Source organism: Lepisosteus oculatus, chromosome 4, assembly GCF_040954835.1.
Source record: "Lepisosteus oculatus isolate fLepOcu1 chromosome 4, fLepOcu1.hap2, whole genome shotgun sequence".
NCBI lineage: Eukaryota > Metazoa > Chordata > Actinopteri > Semionotiformes > Lepisosteidae > Lepisosteus > Lepisosteus oculatus.
Genome location: NC_090699.1, coordinates 2,043,179 through 2,070,180, shown reverse-complemented (window position 1 = coordinate 2,070,180; position 27,002 = coordinate 2,043,179). Strand labels below are relative to the sequence as shown.

General features: G+C 54.7%; 1 protein-coding gene across 4 annotated transcripts in view; it reads right to left on the bottom strand.

The window, feature by feature from the left end:
• Positions 1-26,489, bottom strand: part of sez6l2 (seizure related 6 homolog (mouse)-like 2) — a 29,174-nt gene extending 2,685 nt beyond the window's left edge. The window contains exons 1-18 of one of the 4 annotated variants that reach the window (XM_069188362.1): positions 26,111-26,489; positions 20,637-20,739; positions 19,185-19,376; positions 16,875-17,045; positions 16,225-16,361; positions 15,946-16,138; positions 15,002-15,187; positions 13,661-13,832; positions 12,436-12,599; positions 11,445-11,639; positions 10,729-10,867; positions 9,225-9,421; positions 8,432-8,626; positions 4,536-4,748; positions 3,476-3,667; positions 1,143-1,178; positions 910-1,027; positions 519-621 (exon numbers count right to left, since the gene is read on the bottom strand). In XM_069188362.1, coding sequence (XP_069044463.1) covers positions 519-621; positions 910-1,027; positions 1,143-1,178; positions 3,476-3,667; positions 4,536-4,748; positions 8,432-8,626; positions 9,225-9,421; positions 10,729-10,867; positions 11,445-11,639; positions 12,436-12,599; positions 13,661-13,832; positions 15,002-15,187; positions 15,946-16,138; positions 16,225-16,361; positions 16,875-17,045; positions 19,185-19,376; positions 20,637-20,694 — 2,661 coding nt within the window. In that variant the 5' untranslated portion in view covers positions 20,695-20,739; positions 26,111-26,489. The remainder of the gene's footprint in view (positions 1-518; positions 622-909; positions 1,028-1,142; positions 1,179-3,475; positions 3,668-4,535; positions 4,749-8,431; positions 8,627-9,224; positions 9,422-10,728; positions 10,868-11,444; positions 11,640-12,435; positions 12,600-13,660; positions 13,833-15,001; positions 15,188-15,945; positions 16,139-16,224; positions 16,362-16,874; positions 17,046-19,184; positions 19,377-20,636; positions 20,740-26,110) is intronic. The other 3 variants (XM_069188363.1, XM_069188364.1, XM_069188365.1) reach the window with 3 other exon arrangements.
• Positions 26,490-27,002: the final 513 nt, after the last annotated feature.

Genomic DNA, 27,002 nt, shown 5'->3' with positions numbered 1-27,002 from the left:
GAGCAAGGAGAGACAAGGACATGAGGAGAGAGACAGACAGGGACAAGGAGAGAAAGACAGGGACAAAGAGAGAGGGAGACAGGAGCCAGAGGGAGAGAGAGGGACAAAGAGAGAGACAGACAGCAACAAGAAGAGAGAGACAGGGACAAGAAGTGAGACAGGGACAAAGAGAGAGAGACAGGGACAAGAAGAGAGACAGACAGGGACAAAGAGAGAGATGGGAACAAGAAGAGAGAAGGATAGAGAGAGAGAGAGACAAAAGAGAGACAAACAGGGACAGAGAGAGAGACAGGTGGAGAGGTGTTTGTTCAGTTCAGTGTACTGTCATACGCACAAGTGCAATGAAGTCCTTATTTTCCCGTATTGTCCAATACACAGACACTGAAGGAATCACCAGACACATAAACACAGAACAGCAGCAACCAGTTAAATAACATACAACTTCAAAAGAGAGAGAGAGAGAGGGATGAGGAGAGGGGGTTAGGGGTGTACACAGACAGAGAGACAGGCAGTCTTACCCCAGCCTCGTACAGGGGGTTGTTGAAGTCTGACTCCACAGTGATGGGGCTGTAGGAGTGAGTGTGAGAGAGAGACAGGCCAAACAAAGACTTTCCCTGGAACCTGCAAACCACACACAGACAGGAGACACAGTGTGAGAGAGAGACAGGCCAAACAAAGACTTTCCCTGGAACCTGACCCACTGACCCACTGACCCACTGACCCAATGACCCACTGACCCTCTGACCCTCTGACCCTCTGACCCTCTGACCCTCTGACTCATACGCTCACTGACCCTCTGACCCACACACTCACTGACTCAATGACTCACTGACCTACTGACCCTCTGACCCCTCTGACTCACTGACTCACACGCTCACTGACCCACTGACAGCAATGGGCGGGACTTACTTGGTGTAATACAGGTAGATTCCTCCAATCAGAAAGATGACCAGGATGATTGGCATGAAGATCGCCAGGGCGATGTTCCCGCCCTTCATCTGGGGGGAGCGATCGGTCGCCCGGGAGACTGAAAGACAGAGGGGGAGCGGCCTCGTCAGCGGCTGGCCGGCGGCCCTGCCCGTCACGGGCGGGAGACCAATCAGAGCGCGGCCCGGGGGGGCGGGGGCGGGGCCGGGACTGACCTTCGAGCTTGTGGTCCTCCAGTAACTCCTCGTACGCTGTCCAGGGGCGGAGACACAGAGGGAGGCAGGTTAGTCCCCAGAGCCCAGACCGTCCCTGGAAACAAGGGTGTGTGCTCCTGTCTCTCCTCCTGTCCCTCCTCCTCTCTCTCCCCCCCCAGTCCCTGTCTCTGCTCCTGTCTCTCCTCCTGTCTCTCTCCCCCCCGTCCCTGCCTCTCCTCCTGTCTCTCCGCCCCGTCCCTGCCTCTCCTCCTGTCTCTACTCCTCTCTCCCCCCCCGTCCCTGCCTCTCCTCCTGTCTCTCCTCCTTTCTCTCTCCCCCCCGTCCCTGCCTCTCTCCCCCCCCCCAGTCCCTGTCTCTACTCCTGTCTCTACTCCTCTTTCTCTCCCCCCCCAGTCCCTGCCTCTCCTCCTGTCTCTCCCCCCCAGTCCCTGTCTCTCCTCCTGTCTCTACTCCTCTCTCTCTCCCCCCCGTCTGTCTCTCCTCCTGTCTCTCCCCCCGTCCCTGCCTCTCCTCCTGTCTCTCCCCCCCCGTCCCTGTCTCTCCACCCCGTCCCTGCCTCTCCTCCTGTCTCTACTCCTCTCTCTCTCCCCCCCGTCCCTGCCTCTCCTCCTGTTTCTCCCCCATGTCCCTGCCTCTCCTCCTGTCTCTATCCCCCCAGTCCCTGCCTCTCCTCCTGTCTCTACTCCTCTCTCTCCCCCCCGTCCCTGCCTCTCCTCCTGTCTCTCCCCCTCCTCCCTGCCTCTCCTCCTGTCTCTACTCCTCTCTCTCCCCCCGTCCCTGCCTCTCCTCCTGTCTCTCCCCCCCAGTCCCTGTCTCTCCTCCTGTCTCTACTCCTCTCTCTCCCCCCTGTCCCTGCCTCTCCTCCTGTCTCTCCCCCCGTCCCTGCCTCTCCTCCTGTCTCTCCCCCCGTCCCTGCCTCGCCTCCTGTCTCTCCTCCCGTCCCTGCCTCTCCTCCTGTCTCTACTCCTCTCTCTCTCCCCCCCCAGTCCCTGTCTCTCCTCCTGTCTCTACTCCTCTCTCTCCCCCCCGTCCCTGCCTCTCCTCCTGTCTCTCCCCCTCCTCCCTGTCTCTCCTCCTGTCTCTACTCCTCTCTCTCCCCCCTGTCCCTGCCTCTCCTCCTGTCTCTCCCCCCGTCCCTGCCTCTCCTCCTGTCTCTCCCCCCGTCCCTGCCTCTCCTCCTGTCTCTCCCCCCGTCCCTGTCTCTCCTCCTGTCTCTCCTCCCGTCCCTGCCTCTCCTCCTGTCTCTACTCCTCTCTCTCTCCCCCCCCAGTCCCTGTCTCTCCTCCTGTCTCTACTCCTCTCTCTCTCTCCCCCCCGTCTGTCTCTCCTCCTGTCTCTCCCCCCGTCCCTGCCTCTCCTCCTGTCTCTCCTCCCGTCCCTGCCTCTCCTCCTGTCTCTCCCCCCCAGTCCCTGTCTCTCCTCCTGTCTCTACTCCTCTCTCTCTCCCCCCCCAGTCCCTGTCTCTACTCCTGTCTCTACTCCTCTTTCTCTCCCCCCCCAGTCCCTGCCTCTCCTCCTGTCTCTCCCCCCCAGTCCCTGTCTCTCCTCCTGTCTCTACTCCTCTCTCTCTCCCCCCCCAGTCCCTGTCTCTCCTCCTGTCTCTACTCCTCTCTCTCTCCCCCCCGTCTGTCTCTCCTCCTGTCTCTCCCCCCCAGTCCCTGTCTCTCCTCCTGTCTCTACTCCTCTTTCTCCCCCCCCCAGTCCCTGCCTCTCCTCCTGTCTCTCCCCCCCAGTCCCTGTCTCTCCTCCTGTCTCTACTCCTCTCTCTCTCCCCCCCCAGTCCCTGTCTCTCCTCCTGTCTCTACTCCTCTCTCTCTCTCCCCCCCGTCTGTCTCTCCTCCTGTCTCTCCCCCCCCGTCCCTGTCTCTCCACCCCGTCCCTGCCTCTCCTCCTGTCTCTACTCCTCTCTCTCTCCCCCCCGTCCCTGCCTCTCCTCCTGTCTCTCCCCCATGTCCCTGCCTCTCCTCCTGTCTCTATCCCCCCAGTCCCTGCCTCTCCTCCTGTCTCTACTCCTCTCTCTCCCCCCCGTCCCTGCCTCTCCTCCTGTCTCTCCCCCTCCTCCCTGCCTCTCCTCCTGCCTCTCCTCCTGTCTCTCTTCCCAGTCCCTGCCTCTCCTCCTGTCTCTACTCCTCTCTCTCCCCCCCGTCCCTGCCTCTCCTCCTGTCTCTCCCCCTCCTCCCTGCCTCTTCTCCTGCCTCTCCTCCTGTCTCTCCCCCCAGTCCCTGTCTCTCCTCCTGTCTCTACTCCTCTCTCTCCCCCCTGTCCCTGCCTTACCTCTTGATCATTTCGATCTCTCTCTGTTTCTATACTCACAGGCTCAAACCATCTCTTACCTTTGCAGAAGGGGGGCGGACTGTTCCACTGAGAGGGGTGTCCAGGGATGCAGGTAATGGTGACCTCGCCGATGAGCTCGTAGCCCTCGTAGCAGAAGAACCGCAGAGTCTCTCCAGCCTGGTAGCGGTGCTTGTACAGAGTCTGATAGCCATTCTCAGGGATACCAGGGTTAGGGCAGGGCTCATACTTCACTGAGAGAGAGGGACAGGTTAATGCATTAACACTGACTGGACACTCCAGTACATTAACACTGCACTGAGAGAGAGGGGTTAATACAGACACACTGACTGGACACTCCAGTACATTAACACTGCACTGAGAGAGAGAGGGGTTAATACAGACACACTGACTGGACACTCCAGTACATTAACACTGCACTGAGAGAGAGAGGGGTTAATACACACACACTGACTGGACACTCCAGTACATTAACACTGCACTGAGAGAGAGAGGGGTTAATACAGACACACTGACTGGACACTCCAGTACAGGAACACTGCACTGAGAGAGAGGGGGGTTAATACAGACACACTGACTGGACACTCCAGTACATTAACACTGCACTGAGAGAGAGAGGGGTTAATACACACACACTGACTGGACACTCCAGTACATTAACACTGCACTGAGAGAGAGAGGGGTTCATACAGACACACTGACTGGACACTCCAGTACATTAACACTGCACTGAGAGAGAGAGGGGTTAATACACACACACTGACTGGACACTCCAGTACATTAACACTGCACTGAGAGAGAGAGGGGTTAATACAGACACACTGACTGGACACTCCAGTACAGGAACACTGCACTGAGAGAGAGGGGGGTTAATACAGACACACTGACTGGACACTCCAGTACATTAACACTGCACTGAGAGAGAGAGGGGTTAATACACACACACTGACTGGACACTCCAGTACATTAACACTGCACTGAGAGAGAGAGGGGTTCATACAGACACACTGACTGGACACTCCAGTACACTAACACTGCACTGAGAGAGAGAGGGGTTCACAGGGGTATCAGTGTAGAGACAGAAGAGGCGCAGTCACTCACAGACACACTTTGGGCTGCGGTCACTCCACTTCGGGGTGCCTGTGTCACGGCTGTGGCAGGTGAGGGAGGGGGCCCCCTCCAGCTGATACCCCTCAGAGCAAGAGAACCGCACCACAACGCCCACGGGGAACAGGGCCTCTGCAACCTGTCGGGCCCCACCCAGAACTGTCCTCGCGCCATTCACCACTTCCCCTGGGTCAGAACAGTACTGGACTGAGAGAGAGAGGGGTAAATAAAGACTCCAGAGGTTAATATAGACACTCCTTTCACACAGACCCTAATACAGACCCCAGAGACACTCCTCACACAGAGAGATGAACACAGACCCTAATACAGACCCCAGAGACACTCCTCACACAGAGAGATGAACACAGACCCTAATACAGACCCCAGAGACACTCCTCACACAGAGAGATGAACACAGACCCTAATACAGACCCCAGAGACACTCCTCACACAGGGAGATTAATACAGACCCCAGAGACACTCCTCACACAGGGAGATGAACACAGACCCTAATACAGACCCCAGAGACACTCCTCACACAGAGAGATGAACACAGACCCTAATACAGACCCCAGAGACACTCCTCACACAGAGAGATGAACACAGACCCTAATACAGACCCCAGAGACACTCCTCACACAGAGAGATGAACACAGACCCTAATACAGACCCCAGAGACACTCCTCACACAGAGAGATGAATACAGACCCTAATACAGACCCCAGAGACACTCCTCACACAGAGAGATGAACACAGACCCTAATACAGACCCCAGAGACACTCCTCACACAGAGAGATCAATACAGACCCTAATACAGACCCCAGAGACACTCCTCACACAGAGAGATGAACACAGACCCTAATACAGACCCCAGAGACACTCCTCACACAGAGAGATCAATACAGACCCTAATACAGACCCCAGAGACACTCCTCACACAGAGAGATGAACAGAGACCCTAATACAGACCCCAGAGACACTCCTCACACAGAGAGATCAATACAGACCCTAATACAGACCCCAGAGACACTCCTCACACAGAGAGATGAACACAGACCCTAATACAGACCCCAGAGACACTCCTCACACAGAGAGATCAATACAGACCCTAATACAGACTCCAGAGACACTCCTCACACAGAGAGATGAACACAGACCCTAATACAGACCCCAGAGACACTCCTCACACAGAGAGATGAACACAGACCCTAATACAGACCCCAGAGACACTCCTCACACAGAGAGATGAACACAGACCCTAATACAGACCCCAGAGACACTCCTCACACAGAGAGATCAATACAGACCCTAATACAGACCCCAGAGACACTCCTCACACAGAGAGATGAACACAGACCCTAATACAGACCCCAGAGACACTCCTCACACAGAGAGATCAATACAGACCCTAATACAGACTCCAGAGACACTCCTCACACAGAGAGATCAATACAGACCCTAATACAGACCCCAGAGACACTCCTCACACAGAGAGATGAATACAGATCCTAATACAGACCCCAGAGACACTCCTCACACAGAGAGATGAACACAGGCCCTAATACAGACCCCAGAGACACTCCTCACACAGAGAGATGAACACAGACCCTAATACAGACCCCAGAGACACTCCTCACACAGAGAGATGAACACAGACCCTAATACAGACCCCAGAGACACTCCTCACACAGAGAGATGAACACAGACCCTAATACAGACCCCAGAGACAACCCTCACACAGAGAGATGAACACAGACCCTAATACAGACCCCAGAGACACTCCTCACACAGAGAGATGAACACAGACCCTAATACAGACCCCAGAGACACTCCTCACACAGAGAGATGAACACAGACCCTAATACAGACCCCAGAGACACTCCTCACGCAGAGAGATGAACACAGACCCTAATACAGACCCCAGAGACACTCCTCACACAGAGAGATGAAAACAGACCCTAATACAGACCCCAGAGACACTCCTCACACAGAGAGATGAATACAGACCCTAATACAGACCCCAGAGACACTCCTCACACAGAGAGATGAACACAGACCCTAATACAGACCCCAGAGACACTCCTCACACAGGGAGATGAACACAGGCCCTAATACAGACCCCAGAGACACTCCTCACACAGAGAGATGAACACAGACCCTAATACAGACCCCAGAGACACTCCTCACACAGAGAGATGAACACAGACCCTAATACAGACCCCAGAGACACTCCTCACACAGAGAGAAGAATACAGACCCTAATACAGACCCCAGAGACACTCCTCACACAGAGAGATGAACACAGACCCCAGAGACACTCCTCACACAGAGAGATGAACACAGACCCTAATACAGACCCCAGAGACACTCCTCACACAGAGAGATGAAAACAGACCCTAATACAGACCCCAGAGACACTCCTCACACAGAGAGATGAATACAGACCCTAATACAGACCCCAGAGACACTCCTCACACAGAGAGATGAACACAGACCCTAATACAGACCCCAGAGACACTCCTCACACAGGGAGATGAACACAGGCCCTAATACAGACCCCAGAGACACTCCTCACACAGAGAGATGAACACAGACCCTAATACAGACCCCAGAGACACTCCTCACACAGAGAGATGAACACAGACCCTAATACAGACCCCAGAGACACTCCTCACACAGAGAGAAGAATACAGACCCTAATACAGACCCCAGAGACACTCCTCACACAGAGAGATGAACACAGACCCCAGAGACACTCCTCACACAGAGAGATGAACACAGACCCTAATACAGACCCCAGAGACACTCCTCACACAGAGAGAAGAACACAGACCCTAATACAGACCCCAGAGACACTCCTCACACAGAGAGATGAACACAGATCCTAATACAGACCCCAGAGACACTCCTCACACAGAGAGATGAACACAGGCCCTAATACAGACCCCAGAGACACTCCTCACACAGAGAGATGAACACAGACCCTAATACAGACCCCAGAGACACTCCTCACACAGAGAGATGAACACAGACCCTAATACAGACCCCAGAGACACTCCTCACACAGAGAGATGAAGACAGACCCTAATACAGACCCCAGAGACACTCCTCACACAGAGAGATGAACACAGACCCTAATACAGACCCCAGAGACACTCCTCACACAGAGAGATGAACACAGACCCTAATACAGACCCCAGAGACACTCCTCACACAGAGAGATGAAAACAGACCCTAATACAGACCCCAGAGACACTCCTCACACAGAGAGATCAATACAGATCCTAATACAGACCCCAGAGACACTCCTCACACAGGGAGATGAACACAGACCCTAATACAGACCCCAGAGACACTCCTCACACAGGGAGATGAACACAGACCCTAATACAGACCCCAGAGACACTCCTCACACAGAGAGATGAACACAGACCCTAATACAGACCCCAGAGACACTCCTCACACAGAGAGATCAATACAGACCCTAATACAGACCCCAGAGACACTCCTCACACAGAGAGATGAACACAGACCCTAATACAGACCCCAGAGACACTCCTCACACAGAGAGATGAACACAGACCCTAATACAGACCCCAGAGACACTCCTCACACAGAGAGATGAACACAGACCCTAATACAGACCCCAGAGACACTCCTCACACAGAGAGATGAACACAGATCCTAATACAGACCACAGAGACACTCCTCACACAGAGAGATGAACACAGACCCTAATACAGACCCCAGAGACACTCCTCACACAGAGAGATGAATACAGACCCTAATACAGACCCCAGAGACACTCCTCACACAGAGAGATGAACACAGACCCTAATACAGACCCCAGAGACACTCCTCACACAGAGAGATGAACACCTGGACTGACCTCTCCTGCAGGTGGGCGGGGCGTTGCTCCAGGACAGATCCCACTGGCAGGTGATGATGTCGGAGCCGACGATGTCGTAGCCCGGCTGGCACTCGTAGGTCACCACGCTGCCCCTCACCAGGCTGGGGTGGGAGGAGCTGCTCCAGCCGGAGCTGACGGGCGGCAGCGCGGCACAGGTGTCGTTCCGCTCCACCTCTGGGGGCGGAAACAGGCGGGAATCCCGAGGAGCCCAGAGACGACACCCTCATGCCGGCCGGGGCTCTGGGGCCCTGTCTGTGTGGAGTCTGCGTGTTCTCCTCAGGCTGGTGTGGCACTGGCACTGGTGTGAGTGTGTGTGAGTGTGTGTGTGTGTGTGGGACTGGCACTGGCGTGAGTGTGTGAGTGTGTGAGTGTGTGAGCGTGTGTGGCACTGGTGTGAGTGTGGTGAGTGTGTGTGGCACTGGCACTGGTGTGAGTGTGTGAGTGTGTGAGCGTGTGTGGCACTGGTGTGAGTGTGTGAGTGAGTGAGCGTGTGTGGCACTGGTGTGAGTGTGTGAGTGAGTGTGGCACTGGCACTGGTGTGAGTGTGTGAGTGTGTGTGAGTGTGTGTGGCACTGGCACTGGTGTGAGTGTGTGAGTGTGTGTGAGTGTGTGTGTGTCTGTGTATGTCTGTGTATGTCTGTGTATGAGTGTGTGTGTCTGTGTGTGTCTGTGTGTGTCTGTGTGTGAGTGTGTGAGTGTGTGTCTGTGTGTGAGTGTGTGAGTGTGTGAGTGTGAGTACGAGTGTACTGTGGAGTCACCGAAGGGACTTTACCGCGGTAGTGGATGAGGAAGCCCTGGCTGAGGATGAAGGAGGAGTCGTCAGCATCACTCTGGAACTGGATCGTGACCTCTGACCCCAAAGAGTACACCCGGAAACGCTCCCGCGACCCCAGGTACTGGCCAAACACGTGAGCAGTGAGGTCATGGCCATCATACAGGGTGAGGATATCACTGCGTCGGATATTGAGTCTGAGAGAGAGAGAGGGGTTAATACACACACTGACTGGACACTCCAGTACATTAACACTGCACTGAGAGAGAGAGAGGGGTTCATACAGACACACTGACTGGACACTCCAGTACATTAACACTGCACTGAGAGAGAGAGGGGTTAATACAGACACACTGACTGGACACTCCAGTACATTAACACTGCACTGAGAGAGAGAGGGGTTAATACAGACACACTGACTGGATACTCCAGTACATTAACACTGCACTGAGAGAGAGGGGGGTTAATACAGACACACTGACTGGACACTCCAGTACATTAACACTGCACTGAGAGAGAGAGGGGTTAATACACACACACTGACTGGACACTCCAGTACATTAACACTGCACTGAGAGAGAGAGGGGTTAATACACACACACTGACTGGACACTCCAGTACATTAACACTGCACTGAGAGAGAGAGGGGTTCATACAGACACACTGACTGGACACCCCAGTACATTAACACTGCACTGAGAGAGAGAGGGGTTAATACAGACACACTGACTGGACACTCCAGTACATTAACACTGCACTGAGAGAGAGAGGGGTTAATACAGACACACGGACTGGACACTCCAGTACATTAACACTAAACTGAGAGAGAGAGGGGTTAATACAGACACACTGACTGGACACTCCAGTACATTAACACTGCACTGAGAGAGAGAGGGGTTAACACAGACACACGGACTGGACACTCCAGTACATTAACACTGCACTGAGAGAGAGAGAGGTTAATACAGACACACTGACTGACACTCCAGTACATTAACACTGCACTGAGAGAGAGACGGGTTAATACAGACACACTGACTGGACGCTCCAGTACATTAACACTGCACTGAGAGAGAGAGGGGTTAATACAGACACACTGACTGGACACTCCAGTACATTAACACTGCACTGAGAGAGAGAGGGGTTAATACACACACACTGACTGGACACTCCAGTACATTAACACTGCACTGAGAGAGAGAGAGGGGTTCATACACACACACTGACTGGACACTCCAGTACATTAACACTGCACTGAGAGAGAGAGGGGTTTATACAGACACACTGACTGACACTCCAGTATATTAACACTGCACTGAGAGAGAGAGGGGCTAATACAGACACACTGACTGGACACTCCAGTACATCAAAACTGCACTGAGAGAGAGAGAGGGGTTCATACAGACACACTGACTGGACACTCCAGTACATTAACACTGCACTGAGAGAGAGGGGGGTTCATACAGATAATGAAAGAGATGGAGAGTGAAGGAGAAAGACTCACATCTGGATGTCCAGTTCAATGCGCTTGTCCTCACTAACATGAATCTGCCAGACACAGTCCTGCCCTTTAGAGTAACTCTGAGGCCAGTCAGGAGACAGGACTGTACCTGAGGGCTCAGAGAGCTCCCCTCCACACAGTGCTGAAGGACAGAGAAGAATGAGAGGGGTTAATACAGACACACTGACTGGACACTCCAGTACATTAACACTGCACTGAGAGAGAGAGGGGTTAATACAGACACACTGACTGGACACTCCAGTACATTAACACTGCACTGAGAGAGAGAGGGGTTCATACAGACACACTGACTGGACACTCCAGTACATTAACACTGCACTGAGAGAGAGAGGGGTTCATACAGACACACTGACTGGACACTCCAGTACATTAACACTGCACTGGGAGAGAGAGGGGTTACTACAGGCACACTGACTGGACACTCCAGTACATTAACACTGCACTGAGAGAGAGGGGGGTTAATACAGACACACTGACTGGACACTCCAGTACATTAACACTGCACTGAGAGAGAGAGGGGTTAATACAGACATACTGACTCAACAGTGCACACAGAGAGAGGGGTGATATATGTTTATTAAGGTCTTTTAACTGTGTTATTCAGAAAGAGTTAGTGAAGATTTCTCTTCCTAGAAAGCTGTTCCTCAAGTGTACAGGCACTGTGTGTCTGTGCGTTTTCGGAGAGGTGCTTGCTGTACCTTTGCAGACTGGCTCGCTCTCGTTCCAGCGGGGTTCGCTGGGATCGATGCACTCGATAACCCCTGACCCCTGCTCCATGAGGAAGCCAGGAGAGCAGGAGAAGGTCACTCTCGTGCCAACCTGGTAGGACAGGTCAGTGGTGCTGAAGTTCCCATGAAGTAGGAATGGCTCATAGCAGTGCTCTGCATCAAAGGCTGAAGAGACAGAGAGAGGGGTTAAAACACAGACACTGACTGGACACTCCAGTACATTAACACTGCACTGAGAGAGAGAGGGGTTAATACACACACACTGACTGGACACTCCAGTACATGAACACTGCAGTGAGAGAGAGAGGGGTTAATACAGACACACTGACTGGACACTCCAGTACATTAACACTGCACTGAGAGAGAGAGGGGTTAATACACACACACTGACTGGACACTCCAGTACATTAACACTGCACTGAGAGAGAGAGGGGTTCATACACACACACTAACTGGACACTCCAGTACATGAACACTGCACTGAGAGAGAGAGGGGTTAATACACACACACTGACTGGACACTCCAGTACATTAACACTGCACTGAGAGAGAGGGGTTCATACACACACTGACTGGACACTCCAGTACATTAACACTGCACTGAGAGAGAGAGGGGTTAATACAGACACACTGACTGGACACTCCAGTACATTAACACTGCACTGAGAGAGAGAGGGGTTCATACACACACACTGACTGGACACTCCAGTACATTAACACTGCACTGAGAGAGAGAGGGGTTCATACAGACACACTGACTGGACACTCCAGTACATTAACACTGCACTGAGAGAGAGAGGGGTTAATACACACACACTGACTGGACACTCCAGTACATTAACACTGCACTGAGAGAGAGAGAGGGGTTAATAGAGACACATTTAAAAATAATTTATTGTGTTGGTTGTGTATCATCTGTTTGCTAAAGGTCTGTCAGCTATTCTGGACACCTCTCTCCCACCTTCATAGCGCAGTGCCAGAAGCAGTGGGATTCCCGAGTTTTCTGACTGCAACTCCAAGAAGAGCGAGGAGCCCTCACTGACGATCCCTCTTTCTGGAATGTCGTCTATATCAGAATCAAACTGCAGCAGAGCCTGAGAGTTGTTCCCACTCCGAACAATGAGCCTGAGAAAGAGAGAGGGGTTAATACAGACACACACACTGGACACTCCAGTACATTAACACTGCACTGAGAGAGAGAGGGGTTCATACACACACACTGACTGGACACTCCAGTACATTAACACTGCACTGAGAGAGAGAGAGAGGGGTTAATACACACACACTGACTGGACACTCCAGTACATGAACACTGCACTGAGAGAGAGAGGGGTTAATACAGACACACACACTGGACACTCCAGTACATTAACACTGCACTGAGAGAGAGAGAGGGGTTAATACAGACACCCTGACTGGACACTCCAGTACATGAACACTGCACTGAGAGAGAGAGGGGTTAATACAGACACACACACTGGACACTCCAGTACATTAACACTGCACTGAGAGAGAGAGAGGGGTTAATACAGACACCCTGACTGGACACTCCAGTACATTAACACTGCACTGAGAGAGAGAGGGGTTAATACAGACACACTGACTGGACACTCCAGTACATTAACACTGCACTGAGAGAGAGAGGGGGGTTAATACAGACACACTGACTGGACACTCCAGTACATTAACACTGCACTGAGAGAGAGAGAGGGGTTAATACAGACACACTGACTGGACACTCCAGTACATGAACACTGCACTGAGAGAGAGAGGGGTTAATACAGACACACTGACTGGACACTCCAGTACATTAACACTGCACTGAGAGAGAGAGGGGTTAATACAGAGACACTGACTGGACACTCCAGTACATTAACACTGCACTGAGAGAGAGGGGGTTAATACACACACACTGACTGGACACTCCAGTACATTAACACTGGACTGAGAGAGAGAGGGGTTAATACACACACACTGACTGGACACTCCAGTACATTAACACTGCACTGAGAGAGAGGGGTTAATACAGACACACTGACTGGACACTCAGTACATTAACACTGCACTGAGAGAGAGAGGGGTTCATACACACTGACTGGACACTCCAGTACATTAACACTGCACTAAGAGAGAGAGAGGGGTTAATACAGACACACTGACTGGACACTCCTGTACGTTAACCTGACCTGTCATTGTCCTCGTCCAGGGCCACCCTCTCGAAGTGGAGGTGGAGCCTGTGTCCCTCTCTGGCCTCCAGCAGCCAATGGCAGCTCAGGTTGTTGCTGTGGTTACCGGATGGCGTGGGAGAGAGGATCCGCCCCAGAGTGGCATTCCGAATCCACCCTCCACATGTCACTGCTGAGAGAGAGAGGGGAGAGAGGAGAGAGGAGAGAGGAGAGAGGGGAGAGGGGAGAGGGGAGAGGGGAGAGGGGAGAGGGGAGAGGGGAGAGGGGAGAGGGGAGAGGGGAGAGGAGAGAGGAGAGAGGGGGGAGAGAGAGAGGAGAGAGGAGAGAGGAGAGAGGAGAGAGGAGAGAGAGGAGAGAGAGGAGAGGGGAGAGAGAGGAGAGAGGGGAGAGAGAGGGGAGAGAGGGGAGAGAGAGAGGAGAGAGGAGAGAGGAGAGAGGGGAGAGGGGAGAGGGGAGAGGGGAGAGGGGGAGAGAGAGGGAGAGAGAGGGGAGAGAGAGGGGAGAGGGGAGAGGGGAGAGAGAGGGGAGAGGGGAGAGGGGAGACAGGAGAGAGAGAGGGGAGAGAGAGGGGAGAGAGAGGGGAGAGAGAGGGGAGAGAGGGGGGAGAGAGAGGGGAGAGAGAGGGGAGAGAGAGGGGAGAGAGAGGGGAGAGAGAGGGGAGAGGAGAGAGGAGAGAGGAGAGAGGAGAGAGGGGAGAGGGGAGAGGGGAGAGGGGAGAGGGGAGAGGGGAGAGGGGAGACGGTAGAGAGAGGGTAGAGGGGAGAGGGGAGACAGGAGAGAGAGAGGGGAGAGAGAGGGGAGAGGGGAGAGAGGGGGGAGAGAGGGGAGAGAGAGAGGGGAGAGAGAGAGGGGGGAGAGATGAAGTGAGAGGAGGGAGGAGAGATGAAGTGAGAGGAGAGAGGAGAGATGAAGTGAGAGGGGGTTTAAGTCTCCTCTCCTCTCCTCTCCTGCTGTGAGAGGCGTCTCCCCCTCTCCTCCCGGATGCAGTGGGACTGGGAGGTGAACAGGGAGCTGCAGGTGGGGGTCTGACCAATCTAACTGTGTCAGTGTCCTGTACTGGGAGCTACTGACACCTGTCAGACAAGAGCACACGCACTGCACACGCACTGCACACGCGCTGCACACGCGCTGCACACGCGCTGCACACGCGCTGCACACGCGCTGCACACTGTACACACACTACAGGCACACTGCACACGACACACTACATACACATTCACACTACACACGTATTCACACACACTGCACACTCACCCATTCTCACACACACTGCACACACACACTGCATACTCACCCACTCTCTCTCTCACACACACACACACACACACACTGCTGACTCACCGACACACTGCGGTTCGGTGGCGCTCCAGAGAGGTCGAGTGGAGTTCAGGCAGGTCACGACCTCATGACCCCTGACCTCGTAACCGGGGTCACAGTGAAAGTGGGCGGAGCCTCCTGGGTGAAGGTCAGTCACAGACACCCCCCCTCCAGCCGGGGAGAGAGGAAAGGAGCAGGAGAGGAGGAACGCTGAAGAGAGACAAAGAATAAACACACAACCGGACAGGAGACACAGTGAGAGAGAGGAGATCACAGAGACTCCCTCAGTAATAAACACACACAGCAGGACAGGAGACACAGTGAGAGAGGAGATCACAGAGAATCCCTCAGTAATAAACACACACAGCAGGACAGGAGACACAGTGAGAGAGAGGAGATCACAGAGACACCCTCAGTAATAAACACACACAACAAGACAGGAGACACAGTGAGAGAGAGAGGAGATAACAGAGGATCCCTCAGTGATACACACAGCAGGACAGGAGACACAGTGAGATAGAGAGAGGATATCACAGAGAATCCCTCAGTAATAAACACACACAGCAGGACAGGAGACACAGAGAGAGAGAGGAGATCACAGAGGATCCCTCAGTAATAAACACACAGAACAGGACAGGAGACAGTGAGAGAGAGGAGATCACAGAGACTCCCTCAGTAATAAACACACACAGCAGGACAGGAGACACAGTGAGAGAGAGAGGCGATCACAGGACAGGAGACACAGTGAGAGAGAGGAGATCACAGAGGATCCCTCAGTAATAAACACACACAGCAGGACAGGAGACACAGTGAGAGAGAGGAGATCACAGAGGATCCCTCAGTAATGAACACACACAGCAGGACAGGAGATCACAGAGGATCCCTCAGTAATAAACGCACAGCCAACAAGGGAGACACAGTGAGAGAGAGAGAGGAGAATGGAACCACGATGTGTCTGGTTACAATACCTTGGTAATGAAAGCTGAACACGCCGGGATTGGCTGGTTGAAAACTCTGATAGTGGATCCGCACCTGATTGGTGGAGCTGCGGATCACCTGACCCTCACTCATCAGGGTCTCATTGGCCAAGAGCTCCTGCCCCGCCCCTCCCAGACCCACGATGGTCAACGACTCATCCTTGGAGAGATTCAACTTCCTCACCTGAGGGAAAGGGAAGGGTGGGGGAGTCAGTACAGACACCGCGCCGGGAGGAGGAGAGGTCTAGAGAGGCTGAGGACTGCACCGACCTGAATTTCTACTCCGTACCCCATGTAGACAGTGAGGGTGTACACACAGTCCAGGCTGTGATACAGGCCGGAGGAGGAGAGGGCTTCTGGAGAATCAACCACACCCTCCATGTCAGAGAGATCTGCACTGCACATGACTGCAGAGAGAGAGAGGGGTTAATACACACACTGACTGGACACTCCAGGACATTAACACTGCACTGAGAGAGAGAGGGGTTAATACAGACACACTGACTGGACACTCCAGTACATTAACACTGCACTGAGAGAGAGAGGGGTTAATACACACACACTGACTGGACACTCCAGTACATGAACACTGCACTGAGAGAGAGAGGGGTTAATACAGACACACTGACTGGACACTCCAGTACATTAACACTGCACTGAGAGAGGGAGAAGGGTTAATACACACACTGACTGGACACTCCAGTACATTAACACTGCACTGAGAGAGAGAGGGGTTAATACACACACACTGACTGGACACTCCAGTACATTAACACTGCACTGAGAGAGAGAGGGGTTAATACAGACACACTGTAGGACCCCCCTACTGTAAGGAGCTCTGAGTGGGGTGTCCAGAAAAGCGCTGTATAAGTGTGAGGAATAATTATTGAATAATTTTTAGACAGCATCTTCCTGGTTACCTGGGGCGTGCACCGTGGTGACCGTCGTCGTGGTGATGAGCGTCGTCGTGGTTTCCTCCTCCTGGGGAGAGGAGGCCGTGGGCGCCGTGGCGACACCAGGCGAGGTCACAGCGGAGGCGGGCTGCAGGCGGCCGACAGGGGGCACAGCCTGCGTGGGGTTGGTCACCGTGCCTGGGGGAGGGAATGGTGAAGGGGTGAACAGGGAGTACTGATCCCACTGCAGAGACAGGAGACAGGAGACACAGACAGGAGACAGGAGACAGGAGGTCACCGTGCCTGGGGGAGGGAATGGTGAAGGGGTGAACAGGGAGTACTGATCCCACTGCAGAGACAGGAGACAGGAGACACAGACAGGAGACAGGAGGTCACCGTGCCTGGGGGAGGGAATGGTGAAGGGGTGAACAGGGAGTACTGATCCCACTGCAGAGACAGGAGACAGGAGACAGGAGACACAGACAGGAGACAGGAGGTCACTGTGCCTGGGGGAGGGAATGGTGAAGGGGTGAACAGGGAGTACTGATCCCACTGCAGAGACAGGAGACAGGAGACACAGACAGGAGACAGGAGACAGGAGGTCACCGTGCCTGGGGGAGGGAATGGTGAAGGGGTGAACAGGGAGTACTGATCCCGCTGCAGAGACAGGAGACAGGAGACAGGAGACACAGACAGGAGACAGGAGGTCACCGTGCCTGGGGGAGGGAATGGTGAAGGGGTGAACAGGGAGTACTGATCCCGCTGCAGAGACAGGAGACAGGAGACACAGACAGGAGACAGGAGACAGGAGACAGGAGACAGGAGACAGGAGACAGGAGACAGGAGACAGGAGACAGGAGACACAGACAGGAGACAGGAGACACAGACAGGAGACAGGAGGTCACCGTGCCTGGGGGAGGGAATGGTGAAGGGGTGAACAGGGAGTACTGATCCCACTGCAGAGACAGGAGACAGGAGACACAGACAGGAGACAGGAGACAGGAGACAGGAGGTCACCGTGCCTGGGGGAGGGAATGGTGAAGGGGTGAACAGGGAGTACTGATCCCGCTGCAGAGACAGGAGACACAGACAGGAGACAGGAGACAGGAGACACAGACAGGAGACACAGACAGGAGACAGGAGGTCACCGTGCCTGGGGGAGGGAATGGTGAAGGGGTGAACAGGGAGTACTGATCCCACTGCAGAGACAGGAGACAGGAGATAGGAGACACAGACAGGAGACAGGAGACAGGAGACAGGAGACAGGAGACAGGAGGTCACCGTGCCTGGGGGAGGGAATGGTGAAGGGGTGAACAGGGAGTACTGATCCCGCTGCAGAGACAGGAGACAGGAGAAAGGAGGTCACCGTGCCTGGGGGAGGGAATGGTGAAGGGGTGAACAGGGAGTACTGATCCCGCTGCAGAGACAGGAGACAGGAGACAGGAGACAGGAGACAGGAGACACAGACAGGAGACAGGAGACACAGACAGGAGACACAGACAGGAGACAGGAGGTCACCGTGCCTGGGGGAGGGAATGGTGAAGGGGTGAACAGGGAGTACTGATCCCACTGCAGAGACAGGAGACAGGAGACAGGAGACAGGAGACAGGAGACAGGAGACAGGAGACAGGAGACAGGAGGTCACCGTGCCTGGGGGAGGGAATGGTGAAGGGGTGAACAGGGAGTACTGATCCCACTGCAGAGACAGGAGACAGGAGACACAGACAGGAGACAGGAGACAGGAGGTCACCGTGCCTGGGGGAGGGAATGGTGAAGGGGTGAACAGGGAGTACTGATCCCACTGCAGAGACAGGAGACAGGAGACAGGAGACAGGAGACAGGAGGTCACCGTGCCTGGGGGAGGGAATGGTGAAGGGGTGAACAGGGAGTACTGATCCCGCTGCAGAGACAGGAGACAGGAGACACAGACAGGAGACAGGAGGTCACCGTGCCTGGGGGAGGGAATGGTGAAGGGGTGAACAGGGAGTACTGATCCCACTGCAGAGACAGGAGACAGGAGACACAGACAGGAGACAGGAGGTCACCGTGCCTGGGGGAGGGAATGGTGAAGGGGTGAACAGGGAGTACTGATCCCACTGCAGAGACAGGAGACAGGAGATAGGAGACACAGACAGGAGACAGGAGACAGGAGACAGGAGACAGGAGACAGGAGACAGGAGACAGGAGACAGGAGACAGGAGGTCACCGTGCCTGGGGGAGGGAATGGTGAAGGGGTGAACAGGGAGTACTGATCCCGCTGCAGAGACAGGAGACAGGAGACACAGACACAGATGGAGACTTGAGAGAGGAGACGGGAGACACAGACAGTGATCTCACCAGTGTGGACAGGCTCCTGCCCCAGGTACTCCTTGCTCAGCAGGGCAGCGTGGACGAGCTCGCCGAGGGGAGGCTCGGGGGACGCTGGGATAGCGCCGGGGCCCGGGGAGGACTGCGGCTGGGGCCCGGAGGTCGTGTGGAGGTCATCACCTTTGACCTGCTGGGCGACCTCTTCGGGGGACAAGGGCAGAGCTGAGAGTGAGAGAGACAGAGACAAGAGGGACAGAACTGAATGAGTCAATATTTCGTTTAATAATTAATGTACACACACTGTACACACAGTGTACACACACTGTACACACACTCGACACACGCTGTACTCTCACTGTACACATACTTGACACAGGCTGTATAAAAGACTTTACTCAGACTTTAATCACAGTGTACACACACTGTACACACACTGTACACACACTTAAAACACGCTGTACTCTCACTGTACTCACTGTACACACACTTTACTTACACTGTACACACACTGTACACACACTCGACACACGCTGTACTCTCACTGTACACATACTTGACACAGGCTGTATAAAAAACTTTACTCAGACTTTAATCACAGTGTACACACACTTTACACACACTGTACACACACTGTACACACACTTAAAACACGCTGTACTCTCACTGTACTCACTGTACACACACTTTACTTACACTGTACACACACTGTACACACACTCGACACAGGCTGTATAAAAACTTTACTCAGACTTTAATCACAGTGTACACACACTTTACACACACTGTACACACACTGTACACACACTTAAAACACGCTGTACTCTCACTGTACTCACTGTACACACACTTTACTTACACTGTACACACACTGTACACACACTCGACACAGGCTGTATAAAAACTTTACTCAGACTTTAATCACAGTGTACACACACTTTACTCTGACAGTACTCACACTTTCTAAACAGTTTAAACACTATATATACACTTTATACACTGGACACAAAGTTACACACACTAAACACACCCTTTATATACACTGTACAAAAAAATTACAAACATCACACATACTGGACACACGTTGCACACAATTTACACACACTATAAAAAAATTTTATACACACTGGACACAACTCCTTAAATGCAGTAGACACAAACTTTACATACAATTTACACACTGTACACAAACAGTACACACACTGAAACATCTGCACACACTGCTCTCACACACACACAGTATTCACACACTGATCACACACACACTGCTCTCTAACACACTCACACACGCTGCTCACACACACACACACACACTGCTCTCTAACACACTCACAAACGCTGCTCACACACACACACACACGCTGCTCACACACACACACACACACTGCTCTCTAACACACACACACACCATGCTCACACACACACACACACACACACACACACACACACTGCTCTTGCACACTGGACGCCTCTCCTGTTCCTCACCTGAGACCCACTGGGTCAGAACCAGCATCAGAGTCACTACAGCAGCTGCAGGACTCATATCGGAGCTGAGCTGAGCCACGATCAAGGGGAATCTGTGGGCAACCTGAACACAGACAGGACACATCAGGAACCCCAACTCCTACTGTACCCCAGACCTGTCTGTGTGTCTCCCCAGGCCTGTCTGTGTGTCTCCCCACACCACTGCTGCCCAGACCTGTCTGTGTGTCTCCCCAGACCTGTCTGTGTGTCTCCCCAGACCTGTCTGTGTGTCTCCCCACACCACTGCTGCCCAGACCTGTCTGTGTGTCTCCCCACACCTGTCTGTGTGTCTCCCCAGACCTGTCTGTGTGTCTCCCCACACCACTGCTGCCCAGACCTGTCTGTGTGTCTCCCCAGACCTGTCTGTGTGTCTCCCCACACCACTGCTCCACAGACCTGTCTGTGTGTCTCCCTACACCTGTCTGTGTGTCTCCCCACACCACTGCTGCCCAGACCTGTCTGTGTGTCTCCCCACACCTGTCTGTGTGTCTCCCCACACCACTGCTGCCCAGACCTGTCTGTGTGTCTCCCCAGACCTGTCTGTGTGTCTCCCCACACCACTGCTCCCCAGACCTGTCTGTGTGTCTCCCCACATGACTGCTGCCCAGACCTGTCTGTGTGTCTCCCCACACCTGTCTGTGTGTCTCCCCACACCACTGCCCCCCAGACCTGTCTGTGTGTCTCCCCACACCACTGCCCCCCAGACCTGTCTGTGTGTCTCCCCAGACCACTGCTCCACAGACCTGTCTGTGTGTCTCCCTACACCTGTCTGTGTGTCTCCCCACACCACTGCTGCCCAGACCTGTCTGTGTGTCTCCCCAGACCTGTCTGTGTGTCTCCCCAGACCACTGCTCCCCAGACCTGTCTGTGTGTCTCCCCAGACCTGTCTGTGTGTCTCCCCACACCACTGCTCCCCAGACCTGTCTGTGTGTCTCCCCAGACCTGTCTGTGTGTCTCCCCACACCACTGCTGCCCAGACCTGTCTGTGTGTCTCCCCACACCTGTCTGTGTGTCTCCCCACACCACTGCTGCCCAGACCTGTCTGTGTGTCTCCCCAGACCTGTCTGTGTGTCTCCCCACACCACTGCTGCCCAGACCTGTCTGTGTGTCTCCCCAGACCTGTCTGTGTGTCTCCCCACACCACTGCTCCACAGACCTGTCTGTGTGTCTCCCTACACCTGTCTGTGTGTCTCCCCACACCACTGCTGCCCAGACCTGTCTGTGTGTCTCCCCACACCACTGCTGCCCAGACCTGTCTGTGTGTCTCCCCAGACCTGTCTGTGTGTCTCCCCACACCACTGCTGCCCAGACCTGTCTGTGTGTCTCCCCAGACCTGTCTGTGTGTCTCCCCACACCACTGCTCCCCAGACCTGTCTGTGTGTCTCCCCATACCACTGCTGCCCAGGCCTGTCTGTGTGTCTCCCCACACCTGCTGCCCAGACCTGTCTGTGTGTCTCCCCAGACCTGTCTGTGTGTCTCCCCACACCACTGCTCCCCAGACCTGTCTGTGTGTCTCCCCACACCACTGCTCCACAGACCTGTCTGTGTGTCTCCCTACACCTGTCTGTGTGTCTCCCCACACCACTGCTGCCCAGACCTGTCTGTGTGTCTCCCCAGACCTGTCTGTGTGTCTCCCCACACCACTGCTGCCCAGACCTGTCTGTGTGTCTCCCCAGACCTGCTGCCCAGACCTGTCTGTGTGTCTCCCCAGACCTGTCTGTGTGTCTCCCCACACCACTGCTCCCCAGACCTGTCTGTGTGTCTCCCCAGACCTGTCTGTGTGTCTCCCCACACCACTGCTGCCCAGACCTGTCTGTGTGTCTCCCCAGACCTGTCTGTGTGTCTCCCCACACCTGTCTGTGTGTCTCCCCACACCACTGCTGCCCAGACCTGTCTGTGTGTCTCCCCAGACCTGTCTGTGTGTCTCCCCACACCACTGCTCCCCAGACCTGTCTGTGTGTCTCCCCACATGACTGCTGCCCAGACCTGTCTGTGTGTCTCCCCACACCTGTCTGTGTGTCTCCCCACACCACTGCCCCCCAGACCTGTCTGTGTGTCTCCCCACACCACTGCCCCCCAGACCTGTCTGTGTGTCTCCCCAGACCACTGCTCCACAGACCTGTCTGTGTGTCTCCCTACACCTGTCTGTGTGTCTCCCCACACCACTGCTGCCCAGACCTGTCTGTGTGTCTCCCCAGACCTGTCTGTGTGTCTCCCCAGACCACTGCTCCCCAGACCTGTCTGTGTGTCTCCCCAGACCTGTCTGTGTGTCTCCCCACACCACTGCTCCCCAGACCTGTCTGTGTGTCTCCCCAGACCTGTCTGTGTGTCTCCCCACACCACTGCTGCCCAGACCTGTCTGTGTGTCTCCCCACACCTGTCTGTGTGTCTCCCCACACCACTGCTGCCCAGACCTGTCTGTGTGTCTCCCCAGACCTGTCTGTGTGTCTCCCCACACCACTGCTGCCCAGACCTGTCTGTGTGTCTCCCCAGACCTGTCTGTGTGTCTCCCCACACCACTGCTCCACAGACCTGTCTGTGTGTCTCCCTACACCTGTCTGTGTGTCTCCCCACACCACTGCTGCCCAGACCTGTCTGTGTGTCTCCCCACACCACTGCTGCCCAGACCTGTCTGTGTGTCTCCCCAGACCTGTCTGTGTGTCTCCCCACACCACTGCTGCCCAGACCTGTCTGTGTGTCTCCCCAGACCTGTCTGTGTGTCTCCCCACACCACTGCTCCCCAGACCTGTCTGTGTGTCTCCCCATACCACTGCTGCCCAGGCCTGTCTGTGTGTCTCCCCACACCTGCTGCCCAGACCTGTCTGTGTGTCTCCCCAGACCTGTCTGTGTGTCTCCCCACACCACTGCTCCCCAGACCTGTCTGTGTGTCTCCCCACACCACTGCTCCACAGACCTGTCTGTGTGTCTCCCTACACCTGTCTGTGTGTCTCCCCACACCACTGCTGCCCAGACCTGTCTGTGTGTCTCCCCAGACCTGTCTGTGTGTCTCCCCACACCACTGCTGCCCAGACCTGTCTGTGTGTCTCCCCAGACCTGCTGCCCAGACCTGTCTGTGTGTCTCCCCAGACCTGTCTGTGTGTCTCCCCACACCACTGCTCCCCAGACCTGTCTGTGTGTCTCCCCAGACCTGTCTGTGTGTCTCCCCACACCACTGCTGCCCAGACCTGTCTGTGTGTCTCCCCAGACCTGTCTGTGTGTCTCCCCACACCTGTCTGTGTGTCTCCCCACACCACTGCTGCCCAGACCTGTCTGTGTGTCTCCCCAGACCTGTCTGTGTGTCTCCCCACACCACTGCTGCCCAGACCTGTCTGTGTGTCTCCCCAGACCTGTCTGTGTGTCTCCCCACACCACTGCTCCCCAGACCTGTCTGTGTGTCTCCCCTGACCTGTCTGTGTGTCTCCCCACACCACTGCTGCCCAGACCTGTCTGTGTGTCTCCCCAGACCTGTCTGTGTGTCTCTCCACACCAATGCTCCCCAGACCTGTCTGTGTGTCTCCCCAGACCTGTCTGTGTGTCTCCCCACACGACTGCTGCCCAGACCTGTCTGTGTGTCTCCCCAGACCTGTCTGTGTGTCTCCCCACACGACTGCTCCCCAGACCTGTCTGTGTGTCTCCCCACACCTGTCTGTGTGTCTCCCCACACCACTGCTCCCCAGACCTGTTTGTGTGTCTCCCCAGACCTGTCTGTGTGTCTCCCCACACCACTGCCCCCCAGACCTGTCTGTGTGTCTCCCCATACCACTGCTCCCCAGACCTGTCTGTGTGTCTCCCCACACCTGTCTGTGTGTCTCCCCACACCACTGCTGCCCAGACCAGTCTGTGTGTCTCCCCAGACCTGTCTGTGTGTCTCCCCACACCACTGCTCCACAGACCTGTCTGTGTGTCTCCCCACACCACTGCTGCCCAGACCAGTCTGTGTGTCTCCCCAGACCTGTCTGTGTGTCTCCCCACACCACTGCTCCCCAGACCAGTCTGTGTGTCTCCCCAGACCTGTCTGTGTGTCTCCCCACACCACTGCTCCCCAGACCTGTCTGTGTGTCTCCCCACACCTGTCTGTGTGTCTCCCCACACCACTGCTCCACAGACCTGTCTGTGTGTCTCCCCACACCTGTCTGTGTGTCTCCCCACACCACTGCTGCCCAGACCAGTCTGTGTGTCTCCCCAGACCTGTCTGTGTGTCTCCCCACACCACTGCTCCCCAGACCAGTCTGTGTGTCTCCCCAGACCTGTCTGTGTGTCTCCCCACACCACTGCTCCCCAGACCTGTCTGTGTGTCTCCCCACACCTGTCTGTGTGTCTCCCCACACCACTGCTCCACAGACCTGTCTGTGTGTCTCCCCACACCTGTCTGTGTGTCTCCCCACACCACTGCTGCCCAGACCAGTCTGTGTGTCTCCCCAGACCTGTCTGTGTGTCTCCCCACACCACTGCTCCCCAGACCTGTCTGTGTGTCTCCCCACACCTGTCTGTGTGTCTCCCCACACCACTGCTCCACAGACCTGTCTGTGTGTCTCCCCACACCTGTCTGTGTGTCTCCCCACACCACTGCTGCCCAGACCAGTCTGTGTGTCTCCCCAGACCTGTCTGTGTGTCTCCCCACTACTGCTCCCAACACCTGTCTATGACAGGCAGGTACTGACCAGGCTCACACCTGCTGAGCTCCAGGGGTCTGCCAGTTGTGAGTTGCAGGGTGATATGGCTGCTGGCGTATCTATGTGCTGTGTGTCAGTGTGTGTACACACACTGTACTGTGTGCTGTGTGTGTGTGTCAGTGTGTGAATCTATGTGCTGTGTGTGTGTGTGTGTCAGTGTGTGTATCTATGTGCTATGTGCTGTGTGTGTGACAGTGTGTGTTTCTATGTGCTGTGTGTGTGTGTCAGTGTGTGTATCTCTATTTGTGTGTGTGTCAGTGTGTGTATCTATGTGCTGTGTGTGTGTCAGTGTGTGTATCTATGTGCTGTGTGTGTGTGTCAGTGTGTGTATCTATGTGCTGTGTGTGTGTCAGTGTGTGTATCTATGTGCTGTGTGTGTATCTATGTGCTGTGTGTGTGTGTGTCAGTGTGTGTATCTATGTGCTGTGTGTGTGTGTGTCAGTGTGTGTATCTATGTGCTGTGTATGTGTGTGTCAGTGTGTGTATCTATATGCTGTGTATGTGTGTGTCAGTGTGTGTATCTATGTGCTGTGTGTGTGTGTGTGTCAGTGTGTGTATCTATGTGCTGTGTGTATCTATGTGCTGTGTGTGTATCTATGTGCTGTGTGTGTGTACCAGTGGGTCTCTCTTTCTCCTCTCGGCTCTGCTCTGTTGTTTCCCGGGAATCTCCGATCCCACAGCAGCAGAATTCATTCCCATTGTTGAAATGGTCGTCTGTTCTGGAGGAGGAGGATGGAGGTGAGGGTGAGGATGGTGACTCACCTGCGCTCTGCTACTCTTCCTCCGGACACGCCGCTCAGACACGCACCCGCCTCGTCCACCCGTGGAAAAAAACAGCCCTCTCTCTCCCCCTCTCTCTCCTCCCGGCCCTGCGTGTTTTTCTTCCGCGCGGTTCTCTGCGACTCTCCCGCGGCAGGCGGTCGCGCTCGGCGGCCGGACCCGAGGCCCTGGGGCGGTGGATGCGGTCGGTGCTGGCTCGGGTACCGGTGCCGGTCCGAGCTCTGGTCGTCTCCGCCAGCAGCGCTGAGTCTCACTCGCTTGTGCGGCGGCGCTGCGCGGCTCTGTCTCCCTCTGCCGGCCGCGGCGCGGTACTGCAGCGCCGCGCCCCCTGGTGCCGGAGGGCCGGTACTGCAGCCGGGAGGGGGCAGCTGTGGGTCGGCTCGACACAGACGTGCGTGGTTAACTGAGATTTCGTACGTGTGACACGGCGGGGATGAGAGGATGTATATCCCCGTCCGTGACTCTGTGTGTCTCCTGGTCTGTTAGTCTGTCTGTCCTTCTGTTAGCCTGTCTCTCTGTTATCCTGTCTGTCTGCCTGTAGGTCTGTGTGTTATCCTGTCTGTCTGCCTGTAGGTCTGTGTGTTATCCTGTCTGTCTGTCAGTTACCCTGTCTGTCTGTAGGTCTGTGTGTTATCCTGTCTGCCTGTAGGTCTGTGTGTCATACTGTCTGTCTGCCTGTAGGTCTGTGTGTTATACTGTCTGTCTGCCTGTAGGTCTGTGTGTTATCCTGTCTGTCTGTCAGTTACCCTGTCTGTCTGTAGGTCTGTGTGTTATCCTGTCTGCCTGTAGGTCTGTGTGTCATACTGTCTGTCTGCCTGTAGGTCTGTGTGTTATACTGTCTTTCAGTTATACTGTCTGTCTGCCTGTAGGCCTG